Source organism: Ailuropoda melanoleuca, chromosome 11 (genome assembly GCF_002007445.2).
Source record: "Ailuropoda melanoleuca isolate Jingjing chromosome 11, ASM200744v2, whole genome shotgun sequence".
Taxonomy (NCBI): Eukaryota; Metazoa; Chordata; class Mammalia; order Carnivora; family Ursidae; genus Ailuropoda; species Ailuropoda melanoleuca.
In genome coordinates, this window is record NC_048228.1 from 110,109,996 (window position 1) to 110,127,047 (window position 17,052).

A 17,052-nucleotide genomic window follows, 5' to 3' on the forward strand; every position below is an offset into this window, starting at 1 on the left:
AGGTGGACCCTTGCGGATGTGTTGCTCTGGGCAGCTGGAAGTCTCACGGCTGCCGCGGGGCCTGTCTGGGGTGAAGGGGCCCCCAGCAGCCAGCACCAGAGTGAGGGTGTGTTCTGGGGTCCACACACTCCGGGGAGACCCGGCCCCCGGGCTGGCACAGACTTTACCCCCTCCAACGATGGTGAGCACAGCAGCAGAGACCCCGGGAGGCTGACCCAGCGGTGAGGCCCTGCTCCGTCCGAGTCCAGGAGTGGCAGAGAGGGCAACGCGCCCACGCGGGGTTACTCAGAGTGTCCTCCTCAGTGTGTCAGTTGCTTTCTTTCCGGGAATCGATCCACAGCCTCTGTCTTTCCCTGGGCTGCTCCCGTGCGGCTCCTGTCTCTGCGGCCCCTGCGACACTCCCAGTGGTTTCTGCAGCCCCCGGCCCTGCTTCTCTGCCCAGCTCTGTGCTGCACACCTTCTCCAGGTTCCTGTTGGCCACTCAGTTTTGTGTTTCTAGAAGGTTCTGGTCATTTTTACCATCGTGGGGTCAGCTTATTTTTGTCCCCATCTTCTGTGACAGGCAGTGTGTCTCCCACCCCTGACACCTCAGGCTCTCGCTCCAGGTGGAGCCTTTGTGGCCGGGCCGGGCGGGGTCGTCCTGCTGGCTGGCTCTGCGCATCCCCAGCGTGGCCTGTGTCCTCCGGGGCAGACGCCCTCACCCAGACCACTGCCGTGCACAAGGAACACAATCCTGCAGAGCGGCATTCGCCACGGGGCCGTCGTGCTGTGGGCGCTCCGTTACTGTGTCCTGGGGAGGCCGGCACAGCAGACCTGTGTCCTGGAGTCAGGAGCTGGTGCCCTCGGAGGTGCTGGGCCCCCACAGCACAGACGCAGACATCTGGCTGCCCCCCACCCTGGTCACTCAGTCCCTTGGCAGCTCTTTGTCCAGCACCTGCTCGTTCCCAGCACGGGCGCTGGAGGTCAGAGCGAGCCACGGGCCGCTTGTCTGTCCTCAGACGGCTTCTCTGGGTGGAAAGTGAGTCTGTGTGTAAATGAGGCTGGCAAGGGGTGGGGGCCGGGCAGATGGGGAACATCTGGCCGTGTCTGTCTCCTTGTACTTCAAACTGGAGTGAATTACATGGGAGTAAATGTTTATGGTTTAATTAACACCTTCTCTCCATCTGTTTAGTGTGAGATTGTCACAACAAACAGCTTTCAGCGCAGTAAAAACTCCAGTTTCAAGTAAGTAAGATGGGGCCTGACCGGGGCGGGCTATGAAGAGGCACGCAGCCGGGCTGGCTGAACGCGGCCTGATGCTCAGACCCCCCCCCCACAGCTCCTTCAGCAAAGCCAGGCGGACACCTGCTGCTGCCCCCTGACTCGTCAGGCTCTGACAGGTGTGTGTCCGGTGGGGACAGTCTGAGGGTCCCTGAGAGTCACAGACTCTGACAGGTCACACAGCCCTTCTTCCGACACACCTCCGGGTCTCCTCTGCTCCCCCCCAACCCTGCAAGTCCCCCGGTGCTGGACAGCTCAGTGGACACCCAGCGACACTTAGCACAGGACTCAGGAGCTTGGCCCTCCCTTGGGCTGTTCTGTGCCCTGCAGAGCCTCCCGAGCACAGCCCCAGAAACACGTGTGTGGTCCAGGCTGGCCCCTCACAGCTCCGTCCCCACAGTCGTAGCGATTGGCTGGTGGCCATCCTGCGCCCACGCTGGGGTTCTGATCTGGGACCAAGATGGCCAGGCTAGGCGAAGTGGCTTGGAAACGAATCCAACAGAGACAGGATGAGAGACCATGGCTGTGCTGGTGGCAGCACTAGGGACCCTGACCGCCCCAGCTGAACAGAGCCGCCCCCCTCTCTTGGCCTCTCCCTCTTCCTTGAGACGGCCTGGGGTGGAGTCTGGGTGCAGCGGCCCACGCTCGGCAGACTCACGGTTCACTCCCCACCCTTCCTTTCTTCGGCTGTTTTTCTCCTGTGGGGCTGAGCGATGAGGGGACTTACGCTTAACTGAGCACTCGTTGTGTAAAATGTGTCGGTCAGGCAGTAAGTGGTGAGGAGAGTAGACGAGACGCTCTCGCTCGCCTTGCAGGAGGGTTGGGCCCGAGTTAGAGGGGCGAGGACATGGCTGGCCCACGGAAGGAGGGGGGCGGGGAGCGGGGCCACGGCCCGGTGGAGAAGCGCTGCGTGTGCGTCTGGCTGACAGACCGGGGGCAGCCAGTGAAGAGCCCGACGCACGAGCGGACAGAGCGTGGGCCTGGAGGGGTGTGGACGTGACCCAGGCCCTGTGGCACGTGTCCTAGTTGGCGCTGTCACGTTGTTGACGAGCCCCAGGCCCACTAAACGTATCCCACTGTTCATTTAACAGAGTGGAGTCCATGCAGGTTGACCATACTCCTTCCCCAATGAGAAAAGTAAGTACACCTGTCCCCGTGCTGCTCGCCCCCACACACCGTACAGTCGTGGTTTTCCTCAGGGCGGGAAACGTGAGCGTTCGCGTAACGGATGGATCACGGCGGGGCCTCTTGTTGTGTGCTGGGCCGAGGGCTGAGCAGGTCGGGACGTGGTTCATGGAGTAGGTCCTGGGTGACCCTTGGGGGAGCGAGGCCGGGACTGTGGCTGGCAGAGGCGCAGGGAGCAGGCAGGTGGCAAGATGGAAGTGATTCTGCACAGCCAGGATCAGCCCCACCCAGCCGAGTGGGACCACGTGGGCTCTGAGGAGTAGGGGACGCTTGGGGGCCCCAGGCCTGGCCCAGGTAGAGCGTGGCCTCAGACTGTCCCCTGGCCAGACGCAGGCAGCTCGGGGAAGGAGCAGAGCGACCGGGTCGGGAAAGCAGCTCAGGCAACGCGTGCACTGGTTGGGAGCACGCGGACTCCTCGGTGATGGAGACTTACCTGACAGCACCGAGTGCTTCCTGTTTGCAGTGTCCTGGCCGCCCTGTGGCGCACACACTGGTGTCCAGGCCACTTAGCGAGAAGCAGCACTCATTTCCAAGGGGGCCGTCCTGGAACCGTGTTCAGGAGGGGTCCGGATTCCGGGATAGGCAGGTGGGAATGCAAAGCCATGCAGAGCTGGGATGGAGGGGGCACCCCAGTCCTTGCCGCTGGCGCCAGCGTGGGCCGCCTCCCTATGCCCGTCTCCGTGCCCCACATCACACCCTGGACGGACACCGTGGGTGCCCCTCCTCCCTGCCGTCCGGATCCCAGCACCCCCCACTGCCCACTGGCTTTGCTCCCCAGAGGCTGAGCCCTGAGCCTCACCCACATGGGGCCTTGTTTTGGAGATTAGAGACTGACAGCCCAAACTGATTCGCATGTCGCTGGGTGTTACAGCTGAGGGACACCAGAGTGAGCTGCTGGATTAGCGGGAGCTCGTGCTGCCATTGGGCAGGTTGGGGGTAGCTGAGACTCTGCACCGAGGCTTCCAGGGTGGAAATGAATGGGTGCACCTGCGTTCAGAGAGCGGCTGCGGGCTGCGGTTTGCCCGCCCTGTGCCAGAACAGAACGCAGAGCCTCAAGGAGACTTGTCTACCCTGTCAATCCCGCCGGATCGCTCTGTCAGCCCCGGGAGTGGGAGCGCGCACAGGCGCCTGGGTTAGAGCTGCTGTGCGCGCCTGGCGGGGGGAGACCCTGGGCAGTGCAGCGGCCTGCGGCAGGGGCCGCACACACTCTTCCACGGGCGTGACAACAGGGCTCCCGTGGAGAAGATGCCGTGCCCACCGTATGACACCTCACGCAAGCAGCCAGGGGTCAGCCGCCCGGGCACAGCCCGTGCCGGACCCGGAGAGCCTTGTCCTCTCTCCCCGCCGCTGCCCTGTGCTGAACCTGGAGTCCTGGGAGAGAGGGTGAGGGAGGCAGAGCCTGCAGGTGTACGGGGTGCTGATGGCGCCTCACACGTGGCCCGGGCTTTCCGGGCCTGCGACTTCCTGCCGGGGACTCACAACATCCAGTGAACGCACCCCGTAACTCACTAATTCATGAGGGAAGCCAGTAAAACGTGAAAACCAGCTCAAAGGAGAATCCCAAGAACAAAGGCACGTCAGCCATCGAGAGTGCAGAAACGCGCGTGCGAATGTGCAGACGCACAACCAGCAGTTTCCACGGGGCTCCCCAGGCGGGGTGGGGGGTTGTCACGGGACCCCTGCAGCACCATAGGCAGCTCCAGGACAAGGAGACCCCTACCCCGCGGCAGCAGACACCGAGCAGGAAGCTTCAGACGTCCATAACCCCGACACTGGGGAGTGCTAGATCTTTCCGGAGTGTTTGTTCTCTCGCAGGAAAAGCCCTGCACTGAGCAAGTTGTAAGTAGAGGGAGAACCGTAAAGCTGAGTCTGATTCACCCCCGAGCCAGGCCTGGTTGGTGTGGGGCCGCAGGCGGCAGGTGAGGGAACCCCGCCTGTGAACCCTGCTGCTCGCGGAGTGTGCTCCCCGCAGCTGTCTGCCATGTGCTGCCTTCTGGGTTTCCCTGTGAACTCCTGGCTGCCCTGTAGAGGCCTCTGCCCTCGGAGCCACCCCCAAAATGGAGCCTGGTGGGGGACACCTCCCTCGGGAGTCATGGCTTCCTTGTGCTGGTCCAGGTTGGGTCTGTGCCTGCTCTGCTCAGAGTGGGCCTTTGGCCTGGGCTCCGGGAGACCGTCGGAGTTCCGCGTGCGGCTGAGCACAGCACCCCGATCCTAGGCCATAGCCCCCAGTCGTGCTCCAGGAAACAGGTCCTCACGGGCAGCTCCTGTCACCCCTGTGCCCACACGGCCGGGCTGTCCGTCTGTGCTGTGGCCACCACCCTGGCCACTCTGGGTCTTTGTATCCTTTTGGCTTCACCTCTTACTGGCTTCTCCTTAAAACAAATAAAAATCCTTCCTTAGTAGAAGCTAGGGTGAGAAAAGACAAGTTACCCAATTATAATCCAGCTTAGTAATTTTTGCCCTTGCTGTGTGATAATTTTTCTGAAGTTGCAAATACTCCGAGAGTTGTTCAGAGTTGGATGGAGATGGGGGTTGGAAGTGCAGCCCCATCCGTGGGAGGCTGTGAGAGGGGCAGGTGCAAAGGGCTGCTGGGGCGCACAAGAGTGGTGGGCATCTGGGCACCCTGACTCAGTGGGCAGCCACAGAACAGGGAGCCCTGGGGAGGGTGGGCAGGCCAGGCACCCCTGACTTATGCTGAGCGCAGCAGCAAAATGACACGGTTGCCAGGACTGGCCGATGGGAAGAACCCAGAAGTGGCGAGACCAGAGCACCAGCCCGTGGAGAGATAGCCGCAGCCAGCCCACCGTTTCCGCGGATGGCCGGAAAGACACTTTAACTTGGGAAGCTCTGTCTTGGGTGTGAGTGTGCTGTCAGCAGCCAGCTCAGTGGAGAGCCGGCCCTGCTGGCAGGGCAGCACTGTTGTCAGCGTCTCTGCCCGAGGGGGCCGGTCCCGCCAGGGTTGAGTATGGCTGGTGGGTATGAGCCAGGGGGTGGGGTCACAGAGGGTGCCCTGGAGCGGGGCCACCCAGGGAGGCTGCTGGACGATGGAGTAAAGGACCACTGGGGTGGATGTGCCAGGGGTGAGAGCTGGGAAGATGGGCCGCCGTCAGGGGCTGGGGCTGGTGGCTAAGTCTAGAGACAGACCAGTGGGGGCCGGGCATGGGAAGAGCCACAGGAGTGAGGCCAGAGCAGCCGGAAATAGCATTTGGCCCCACTTCTGGCAGCCTCTCTGTGGTTGGACGAGGGCTCCCCCATCACTAACCTTGTACCAGGGAGCTATTTTCTCAGGGAATTGGGGGGGGGGGGCATCCCTGGGGGAACTTGACAGGTACATGGCCAGAGCAGGGTTCCCTCTGATTGATAACACTTCCCCCCATCAGCATCTAGATTTTAAGGTGTCAAAATTATATCACAAAATGATTAGAAAGGATTTAATCAGGATTTTAAAAATTATGATATCAGGGGCGCCTGGGTAGCGCAGTCGTTAAGCGTCTGCCTTCGGCTCAGGGCGTGATCCCGGCGTTCCGGGATCGAGTCCCACATCAGGCTCCTGCGCTGGGAGCCTGCTTCTTCCTCTCCCACTCNGGGTGCCCCCTCCCGTGGGCTTTCTCCTTTGTCACAAAAAAAAAATCTTTAAAAAAAAAAAAAAAAAAAAAAAAAAATTATGATATCAGGGGCGCCTGGGTGGCTCAGTCAGTTAAGTGTCCGACTCTTGGTTTTGGCTCAGCTCATGATCTCAGGGACATGGGATGGAGCCCCTCGACAGGCTCTGCCCCCAGGAGGGGGTCTGCTTGAGATTCTCTCTCCCCCTCTGCCCCTCCCCTGCTTGTGTGACTTCTCTCTCTCTCTCTCTCTCAAAACAAAATCTTAAAAAGGTAAAATTTATGATGTCAGTCAAGGACTTTTCTCTTTTCCAAAATTCTTAAAAGCTCTTAGTGGAGCGCTCCATGCACTGGCTGCCGTGGGCTCCCTGGGGCCGAAGGGCACCGCAGTGAATGCCCTGGCCCCGTGCGGCCCATCTCCAGCCAGCCCAGGAATCTGCCCAGCTGACGGGGACTAAGCGGTGCGTTCTCAGTAAACAGGGAGAATCTCACTCAGAAATGGTAGCATTGGAAACTGACTTGTTTTCTTTTTACACACTTAGCCTGAGGTGGCAGTTGGGCCAGCAAGACTCTCTCTGATCAGCCCCCCTCAGCATGGACGCATGGGTAAGTGGGGGTCCCTGCACCCATACCCCGCGTCAGCATACGGACTGAGCTCCATGCCCCAGGAAGGAACATTCCCCCAGACCCATCAGAACCGACCCGTGTCAGTGCAATCCCTCAACAAAGTCAGCGTGGGAGCGACCTGTTCCCCAAAATGGTGTGGCTGCTGGGCCCACGGGGGGACCCTCGGAACAGCCACAGACAGAAGGCGCTCTTGCGGGAGCATAAGCTCTCTTGGCCCGGAGCAAAGTGGTATCATCAGCTTTGCTTCCTGGGAGTTGTTGGAGCAGCTGGTGGGTTTCTGGAGCGAGCGCGTGTGCACGCCGGCACGCTCGGGCCCCTTCCCTGCTGGGGTCAGGGTGGGCCCCCCGGCCTAGCCCCTCTGCTGTTGCCCCACCTCCTCACCAAGCAGCCAGTGAGCTCAGGCCTGTGGGGGAGACACCGGTGACTTGTGACCAAGCTTGCTTGCCCTTGAGCCCAGCTCCTCTGCCCCCGCCTCACCTTTGCTTCTTGCCGAAGGTGATATTCTGGCAGCGGCCTCAGTAGGACCGGGAGGCGGGCTCTCTGTGCCGTCTCATCTAGAGCCTCGTGCTGCCACCCTCCCCGCAGAGCAGGAGTGGGGGGCCCGCAGCCCCTGCTCTGGGGGCCTCTGCCGTTTCCACCGCCGGCGCTGCTCCTGCCGGCCGGGAGGGAACATGGTGTTCATTCTGCTCACAGCCCCTTGTCCCCGCTCCTTGCCTTTTGCTCCCACACCGCTCACCTCAGTCCTGTTGTGCCGGCTTGGAGCGAATTCAGCTCACGGATGCAGCTCCCCACACCCCCCATGTGTGGAGTTTCCCATTTTAGCCAGTTTATTCCCATCGCTGGACCTCCCAGTCGCACCCTGCTGAGAACTCATGACACTTATCCTCCAGGCCTAATGTGTAGTCTCCCGCGGATGCCACTTCCGTGGCACACGAGGTGGTGTCCCTTGGGGGTGCTGGCTCTTGCCCCGCGCTCACCTTTGTTGGGGGTGTCCCGTGGGCCCGACGTCCCCTGCGCCTGTGCGGGGGGGCGGGAGGCAGGCAAGCTGTCTTTAAATCTTTGAAAAAATTTTTAAAAACCCGATTCTGTCTGATGTGAAAACAGCCTGTCTGGATCTTTTTCTATAATTTTCCTATTTGTATACTTGAGTCTAAAGTGTGTCTCTTGTAGACGGCATCCAGTTGGGGCTGGACAGTCTGAAAATCTCTGCTCTTCATTAAAGATTTTCATTTACTTGAGAGGGAGAGAGAACGAGCAGGGGGGGCCGTAGACGGAGAAGCGGGCTCCTCACTGCGCAGGGAACCCAGTGTGGGACTCGATCCCAGGACCCTGAGATCATGACCCGAGCTGAAGGCAGACGCTTAACGGACTGAGCCACCCAGGAGCCCCCAAAATCATTCTTAAATATTATTAGAGACAAAAGGGGTCATTTCATGATGATAGAAGGGTCAATACGCCAGGAAAACATAATAATTATTACTGTAGACACCAAAAGTGGAAGACCCAAAATACATGATGCTAAAACTGACAAAATTAAGACGGGAAATGGTTAATTCAGCAATTGTGATTCAGATATTTCAATATCCCTGGAATAACTTGAACAACACTGTTAACACCACTGACTTACCTGACAGATGTGGACCCACCCACTAATAGCACCACACACATTCGTTTCCAGTGCGAATGGGACACTGTCTAGAATAGACCACATACCAGGACATAAAACAAGGCCTGACACATTTAAAGGGATTGTAATCCCACAAAGTGTATTTTCAGGTGACGATGGAATTAAGTTGGAAATCAGCAACAGAAGAAAAGCAGAGTAAAACAAATATTTAAAAATTAAACAACACAATTATAACTAGCTTTTAGTGGATCAGGGGAAAAACACCAGTAACATCAGAAAATGTCTTGAATTGAGTGAAAGAAAACACAACCTACCAAAATTTTTAAGTTGCCGGTATAGCAATGCTTAGAGGGAAATGTATAGCTTTAAGTTCTTATGTTAGAAAGGAAGGAGATCTAAAACCAGTGAGCTTCCAACCTTAAGGAGCTTCAACAAAATAAATTAGAAATCTATGTAAATAGAAAACTCAGTGGAACCTAAAGTTTGTCCTTTGCGAAAAAAAAAATATAGCAAAATTGGTAAACTTTTACCTACAGTGACCAAAACACAAATTACCAGTATCGGGAATGAAAGGAGATATTATAGGAATTATAAGAAAACATTACGAACAATTCTATGCCGACAAAGCAGACGACTTACATGAAATGGATAAATTCCTATAAAGACATTATTATCAAAAGTACCTCAAAGAAGAAATAGTAAATCTGGATAGACCTCTATCAAGTGAAGAAGTTGAATTAATAATTTTAATATCTTTTCACAAAGAAAAGCTTATTTCCCAATAGCTTCATGGGTGAATTTTATGAAACATTTAATGAACTAATAATCTTACATGAACTCTTCCAGAAAATAAGAGAGGATTGAATGCTTTCCAGTTCATTTTACAAGGTCAGCAGTATCTTAAAACCAAAGACAACACAAAAAAATGAGCAGTATTCCTTATGAATATGGATGCAGAATTCTTTAAAATATGTGAGGCAATCAAATCTAGCAACATAGGAAAAGACTAGTATACCATCACCAAGTGGGGTAATCATTTATAGTAGAAACTCTCAAGAAACGTAAGAAGGCAACTTCCTCACCAGGTGAAGGGCATCTGTAGAAAACCCACAGTCAACAGGGTACCAGTGAGAGGGACCATGCTATCCCCCGAGACCCGGTACACGGCAGGGAGGCCAGAGAAGGAAGTGAAAGGCAATGGGTCGGGTGAGAGTGGGTGTAGTGTCTTTATCATAGGTGGTGTGCCCTTGTGTGCAGAAAATCATAAGGGATCTTTAAGAATACCAGCAGGAATCAAACAAGGTTGGTAAGGTTACAGGAGCAAGATCCATATACAAAAGTCAGTTGTAAATCTGCAGATGATAAACAGTCCAAAACAGGTTAATCAATTGGTCATAACTGTCAGAATTTTCTTCTGGACTTTGTATTCTATTCCACCGATCAAAATATCGTCTTCTTAGGGGTGCCGGCCGGCTCATTCGGCGGAGCGTGTGACTCTTAATCTTGAGGTTGTGAGTTCGAGACCCACATTGGGTGTAGAGATGACTTAAATGAAATTTTTAAAAATACCATCTTCTTGATTTTTTTTTTTTTTTTGCTTTACCGTAAATTTTGAAATCCGTGTAAGCCCTCTGACTTTGTTCTTAATTTACCAAAACGATTTTGGCTAGTCTAGGTCCTTTGCATTTTTACATAAATCTTAAGATCCATTTGTCAGATTCTACCAGAAAAGCCTGCTGGGATTTTGATGGGACTTGGGTTGCATCTGCACTCAGTTTGGGGGAGAACTACTGTCTTAACAGTTCTGAGACTTTGAATTCATCATCACGGCATTCTGTCTCTCCACTTCCTAGATCTCTAATCTATCCAGGGGGCTTCTGTGGCGCTCAGTAGATAGGTGTTGCTTTTACTAATAAACTGAAGCCTCGGTAATTGCTTTTGATGGTGGAATTCTCTTCATTTAATTTTTAGGTTGGTCACAATCTGCAAGGAGTATCTTTTCCCATTCTTTTTTATTTTCAACCCATTTCTGTCTGAGTCCAAAGCATACCTCTAGCAGACAGTATCAGATGTTGCTTTTCTTGTTGCCTGACCCATTCTTACACTATCTGCCCTTTCACTGGAGTGTTTGGTCCATTGATGGTTAACACAGTTATCAGCATATTTGGACACACGTCTACCATTTTGTTATTTGTTTTATGTATGTCTGGGGATCTGTTGTTCATCTGTATCCCCTTAACTGCCTTTTTTTGTATTAAATATTTTTAGTGTATCCTTTTGCTACAGCCTGGATTGTATCCTCAAAATTGATATGTTGAAGTCCTAACACCCCACATGACTGTATTTGGAAACAGAGCCTTTAGGAGGTAAAGGAGGTCATAGGATGGGACCCTGATCTGACATGGTTAGTGTCCTTATAAGAGACACAAGGGGGAAAAAACGGCACATTGCATTTGTGTCAACAAAACCATAAAACAACAAAAAGAGAAGACAGCAGAGAGCTCACTCTCCATACACGTGCACCAAGAGGCCACGCGAGCACACAGAGTGAAGACGGCCATCAACAGGCCAGGGAGGGGCCCTTCCTAATACCCAGCCAGCCTCCATGACTATGAACAATAAATGTCTACTGGTTAAGCCCCAGCCTGTAGTGTTGTGTTACGACAGCTGAGCCCACTACACACGTTTGATTCCTCTGTTGATATTTTAGCAATGTGTTCTGTTATTTTCTCACTGACTGCCTAGGAATTATACCGTGCACCCTATCATAATCTACTTTAAGTGAATACTGACTTAACTCTGGTGAAATTCACTGCTCCCTTACTGTTCCTCCCCCGCTTCATGATGTCCTATTTGTGTATAACTACATATGCTATATATAACACATAATAACACATAGAGCATTCATAGCATTACAAACCCAGTAGCACAGTATCCTCATTACTTCTTTGAAACGTCACATTTCTTAGCGATCATAAGAGAAAACAAAGTCACAGACACATCCTTTACCGTTTCCAGGGTTCCTCCTTCCTTCCCATGGATTCAAGTTACTGTTGGCTCTTATTTCAGCCTGAAGCACCATTTTCTTGAAGGGTGGGTCAGCTGCTAATCTTCTCAGTCTTTGTCCACCTCTGAATGTCTTCATTTTGTCTGCATCTTGAAGGGTCACTTCACTGGATGTGGAGTTCCTGGCCCACTGTCTCTAGCCCTGTGGAGGCTTCCCACTGCCTCGCGCTCCTTCATTTCTGGTAAGGAGCCAGCCGTAAGTCATGCCATTCTCCTGCGTGTGATGAGTTGCTTTTCTTCTGCCACTGTACATCTTCTCTTTGTGCAGGGAGCCCTCCAGCCTCATCCCTCTTTTTCAAGACTGTCTTGTCTCTTGTGTGGCGGCAGTGTGCTGGGAGCCTGCTCTGCACCACCAGCTCTCAGCTGTCCCCACCTCATTCTGCAGGCACTCACTCCTCACGTGAGCGCTGGCTGCCACCGTGGTCACGTGGCACGGCCTCTCCCCAGCGCTCATCTCCACCCCGACTCGACTCTGGGCTGGGCTGCAGTGTCCTGCGGACCCTCCAGGGCCCTGCGGGGGGTGCTGCCATCTGCCGCTGGTGGGCTCGCCACACTGGTGTTCCACAGCTCTGCCTGGATTCATCCCCGCTCTCGTGAGATCCTCTGGTCTCAGCTCCTGGGCAGCCTGGGCCCCTTCTCAATGAGCACGTTGGAATGAGTGGGGGAGCTGTGGCTGCGGGCGTCTCTCTTCCTCTGGACACGGGCCCTCCGTTCACCATGGCCCGGGGCTCCTCCCCATCACCAGCCACACCACATTGCCTGCTTTTGCGGCTTGTTGCCCCGTTTAGATGCCCTTGTCCATCTGGAGTCACAGGGGATGAGTTTTTCCATGTTCTGGGTTATGAAACTTGCCCTCTCTAAATAGCAAAGCTTTTTCATTTTTCAGTGGAGATTTTCATAAAGTGCACTAAACAGCATTGCGTTCATGAGCAGGAATTATAGGCCGTGACCTGCTGGCATCTTGGTGTTGGTGGAACGTCAGTCTGACCACCTGTTTTCAGCTGGCCTGAAGCAGGGGGACACCTCAGCGCCCGAGTGCCCGGTCCTGCCATGCTCTTGAGTTCCCACGTGGCCTGGGACAGTTTTCTGCTCCTCAGACTCAGCCACGTCACGTGGTTCTCCTCTGCTGAGTGCAGGGCACCCACCGTGCTGGGGTCAGGCCTGCACGGCCCCGATGAGTTGACCCCTGGGTGCCTCTGTTTCCTCATGTCTGTTGACAACCGTTCTCCACAAATCACTGTAAGGAGTAAATTAGACACTATTTCAATCAACTGTAATGCGTTGAGCACGTAACCCACGATTACTGTCGTGGTTCTGCCCCAAGTTAAAATGTACTGGGATTTATTTAATCAGATGTGTGGCCAGGAGGGGCCGCCATGCAAGATGAAGTTTTACTCACAGTTTCCTAGAAGCAGGAGGCAGGCACGCCCCACAGGGCCCCACGTGGAATCCCTGGGTCCATGGGTGGGGGTTCTTCACGGGAAGGAGTGGCGGGCAGTGGGACCGACCAGGTTTAGGATTGGTTAGTTGGGGTCATATTAGCAGCTTGCGGGGCAAGTAGGGGCTGCCCCATGTCTGATGCTGGCCTCAGGCAATCTGGGCCGAGTGTAAAAGGTAGGGAGGTGATTGAGAGCACAGGCTCTGGTGGTCGGATTTCGTGTCAAAGGCAGGCTTACAGACAAATCATTACTCTTTGGGAGTCAGCTATCAGCTAGCCCTGGGAGGGGTAGTCTCTCCCAGGTAAGCACGGCCCCACGGTGTCAAACCATCGCAAAATACAGAAACAAAACATGTGAGACAGTTTGTCTCCCTGATTCTCAGTCATTCTGCAGAGCTGCTGCGGGTCACCTGCAGACTCAGGAGTGCTGAGTGCCGCCAGCGAGCAGAGTCCTCCCGCGGTCCACACAGCCCCGCGGCACGGAGGTGGTCCCCTTTGGCCACATGGGGCTGTGCAGCCCTGGGAAAGGCACTGCCTCTCTCTGATCCAGCTTCTTCAATCATGAAAGGACACATGGAAACCCTAAATGCTGTCCTCCTTTCTTTCCCTGCCCTTCTTCTGTTAAAATTCTCCAAAATTTGGACACAAAGAGTTCGGGTATTAAACAAGAGTAGTCTTTGGATTTGCTCCCTGCTGTGACTAATGCAGCCAGGGGCTGTTCACATCTTTAAAGGAAGCTTCTTATTAGCACGGAGGATGTCAGCAGAAATTCGGCAGTGTAAATATCTCACAGCGTGGGTGGAGACAAGAGCTAGGTCTGGCACTGAGGCGCTCATCAGAGCTGGAAGCTTCTAGAAGTGCTCTTCCTCCCAGTGGTTCTCAGAGTAACAGGAGCCAAGACAGAGTGGAGGGCAGAGTGCAGGTCTGCAGACGTTTACCGAGCAGGCTCTGGGGGGCTGAGCAGCCGCTCCCCGGCTCTGGGCGTCTGGATGTCTGCTGAGCAGCTGCGGGGCGTGGGGGACAAAGCCCTGGACGCGGAATGCTCTGCTCCCATCCTGTGGGCGCACCTGCCCTGTCGGGAGGGCGGGGACGAGGTGGGGACAGCCAGGCGCTGTCTGCCCGCCTGCTGGGGGCCGCACGTGCTCACCTGTGAACCTTGACCCCTGCAGGCAGCATCTCCCACCGCGGCCCTCAGCTCCTCGGCCTGACGCCCCATCCCAGCAGCATGTCACAGGCTCTCAGGTAGTGCGTCTCAGCTCCGCAGACGTCCAGGTGGGAGGTCACACCACAGATAATGCCGTGAACCCTTGTGGATTGCTTTTTAAACCCATCTGTCCGTGTTCTGAGTAAGAGGACATCGTGTAGACCACGTCACATTTTACTTTTTTGAAGCTAAGCTGTAACTTGGGCGGTTACCTTGTTACTAAAAACTCCAGAAGAGCCATTTCACGGGTACACGATGTCTTATCACCGGAACAGACCAGGGTCGGCAAACACTTCTGTAAAGGGCAGCTGGTCGATGTTCTCAGGTCTGCCACCGTGCAGACAAGGTCGTAGAGGTAAGTATGCAGATGGACGCAGCTCCCGCTAAAACTCAGTCTACAGAAGCAGGGAGGGCTGGATTTGGCTGCCGTTTGCCAGCCCTGAATGGACCACAGTTCCCGTAACTCTTCACCTTTGTCACTGGGGGACCCCATTTTCTGCTGCCTATTGGATCCCCCACCAGTGTCTCTACCCAGACTGACTCAGCCCTCCAGGGCAGGTGCTCCCTAAAGGCAGATGCCCCCGTTCCCTAAGCTCCTTAATGGTCTTCAGTGCTGGTGGGCAAGCACGCATGTGGTCCTCTGGGATAGCCCAGCCGAGGCGCCCCGCCTCTTCCCCCGGCCCACCAGAGCCATGTCTGTGCGCCTTCTGCCCTGATTCAGGAGGCCATCCCCACCCCCAGGGGGCCGGCCCTTCCCTGCTGGAGCCATGAACACAGAGAAGGGTCTGGCTCTGGGCGTAAACCCGCTCCCAAGGGGCGCAGGCGATGCGTGTCTGTTGAATTGACTCCTAGGATCCCACTGTTGCCGGTCCCATGCAAGGTGCTGTCCCAGCCAGCGGCGCCCCCAAACCCAGGCCGAGCGGGAAGAGGGGGCTCGCCCAGCCTCAGGGGCTCCCAGACGCTGGCCCCCAGGCCGCCCATCAGCATCTCAGCACTGCTGCAGAGACAGCATTTAGGCAAGTGCGCCCCGCTTTGAAAAGTAGACGCTTCTCTTGGACGAGTGTGCATGCCGCGTGTTTGAGGGTGTGAGGGAGGAGCAGACAGAGACTTGCGGAATGTTCCTGAGAACTGTGCTTCTGAGCTTTGCTGAATGGTGCTCATGTGTGTGCACCTCGGCTCACGGCTCCCCATGCTCCGCAGGGTCTGCTGGCCTCGGGGCCGCCACGCACGGAAGGTGAGCCAGGGCCTGCCCGTGTCTGCCCACCTGGGGCTCTCCGGCCACTGGCAGGACGTTACGCAGTATAAGGAGTCGTCCGTTCTTGACGAAATAAAGTAATACAGTTGAATAAAGTACTTTTCTGACTATCTGGAGCAGCGTATATGTGGTCGGTTTGAAACTTTGCTCTTCTTATTACCTTAAAATGTGCTTAAAACGTCGGTGTTGAAGCGGACTGAAACCCCCATGTTGGCTCGCTGCGGGAAGGCTCAGGGGGTTGGGTAGGTCTGCCTCGGGTCGAGCCCCGCCTTCTGCACACAGGCCCCCACGCGGGGCTGGGCACACCGTTCAGAACAGCCGCTGTCCCATGTGCAGAAGAGAGCAACTAGTCTGTGGAGGCACGAGGCTCCCGTGCAGCTTCCACGTCTGGCTGGCCGATGCACACGGCAGGTGGAGTCCGAAATCCCACAGTGGGGGTGCCTGTTCTAAATTGGTTCCATTTCCGGAAATGTTTCAATGTTCTAGAATACCCAGTCACGGCAGGTGTCTTTCTCTCCGAATGTTACGTAGCGTGTGCGTGACGGTCTCCAGCACGAGACTGTGGCCAGTTGTGACATGCAGGCCGTCCTCCAGTGCCCCCCACCCCCTGGTTCGGCTCCCCACCTGGACAGCAGCACTCTGACAGGGTCCGAGGACGGGCTGCCGGGGAGGTTGCGGAGGTCTGGCTGCTGTGGTTCTGCTGGGAGACTGGCTTGAAAACTGCCCAGAAGCTTCCCGCCCCCGGGGCGCCCGGGCTGCACGCACCCTGCCTGCCTGCCTCTCAGACCTTCTGCTCCTTGCACCACTGCCCTTGCTGCTCACACGCACCTGGACGTCAGGGTGAGCAGCTCATGTCTGTATTGCTGTTGTTTTCCACTGGACCTTCCGTGCGGCCAGGCGAGCCACAGGGGCCCCTCGTGGGACCGATGTGTGCTCTCTCGGGCGCTTGTGGCAGTTCTGGGCCACTTATCACCAACATCAGCACACCTGCTGCTTTAACAGAATTTCCATCGGAAGAGCAAAACTAAATGAATGCTAGTCCTGTAGGCAAAGACGACAGCCCTGGCTGGACACCACCAGGTACGAGCTCGGAGCGCTCATCAAATTCAGCCTCCCCTCGCGGCCTGGGACCGTGCCAGGCTGAGCGTGGTTCCACCAGTCCGCAGCTGAGTGTCGGCACTGTTCCCAGTGGCTCTGTGGAAGGACGTCACAGAGATAAGAGGGTTTGACAGGTTAGACCCCAAGGCTCAGTTTGCACCCTGAGGACAGCAGCGTGGGGTGGTCCCGAGGTGCACTCGGACCTGGGGGGATGCCGCCCAGACTGAGCTGCAGGGTGGGGGTGGGGGGCTGTCACACCGCCCCCCAGGGAAGGCCATGGGGCGCCAGTGGTAGTAACATGCCCAGAAACCAGCACGTTTGAAAGTTCAAGCCGGCTCTCAGGCCCTTCGCTGGACTGAGCTCTCGTCCTTACTGGGAGGGCAAACCTCCTTGGGGCTCCTCGGGGCGCGGGGCCGCGATGGGCGTGAAACAGCCACAGCAAGCTTCCCGGTGGTCCAGCTCCAGGCCCTGGTTTGTAACGCATGTGCCAGTTACACTTCCCCCCCCAGGATGTACCCAGTTGGCGCTAAGTAAATATCTGACAGCTTATCTACTATCGTGGTTTTTGTTTCTCCTCTTGTCTTAATTACAACATGACACTTATTCAAGCCCCAAGACTGGGGGGGAGGCGTGTTTCCTCATGCCAGACAGCAGGTGCCTGGAAATGGCCCGGCCTCAATCCCAGCCGCC

The 17,052-nt window shown here is 55.6% G+C and overlaps 1 protein-coding gene across 1 annotated transcript in view; it reads left to right on the forward strand.

Annotated features, from left to right (window-relative positions):
- The window catches only part of RNF212 (ring finger protein 212), a 36,531-nt gene extending 21,151 nt beyond the window's left edge, over positions 1-15,380 (forward strand). Inside the window, exons 6-12 of the mRNA XM_034672246.1 lie at positions 1,172-1,224; positions 1,304-1,379; positions 2,352-2,397; positions 6,590-6,653; positions 13,975-14,047; positions 14,862-15,025; positions 15,210-15,380. Of these exons, the coding sequence (XP_034528137.1) occupies positions 1,172-1,224; positions 1,304-1,379; positions 2,352-2,397; positions 6,590-6,653; positions 13,975-14,047; positions 14,862-15,025; positions 15,210-15,247 (514 nt within the window). The 3' untranslated portion in view covers positions 15,248-15,380. The remainder of the gene's footprint in view (positions 1-1,171; positions 1,225-1,303; positions 1,380-2,351; positions 2,398-6,589; positions 6,654-13,974; positions 14,048-14,861; positions 15,026-15,209) is intronic.
- Positions 15,381-17,052: the final 1,672 nt, after the last annotated feature.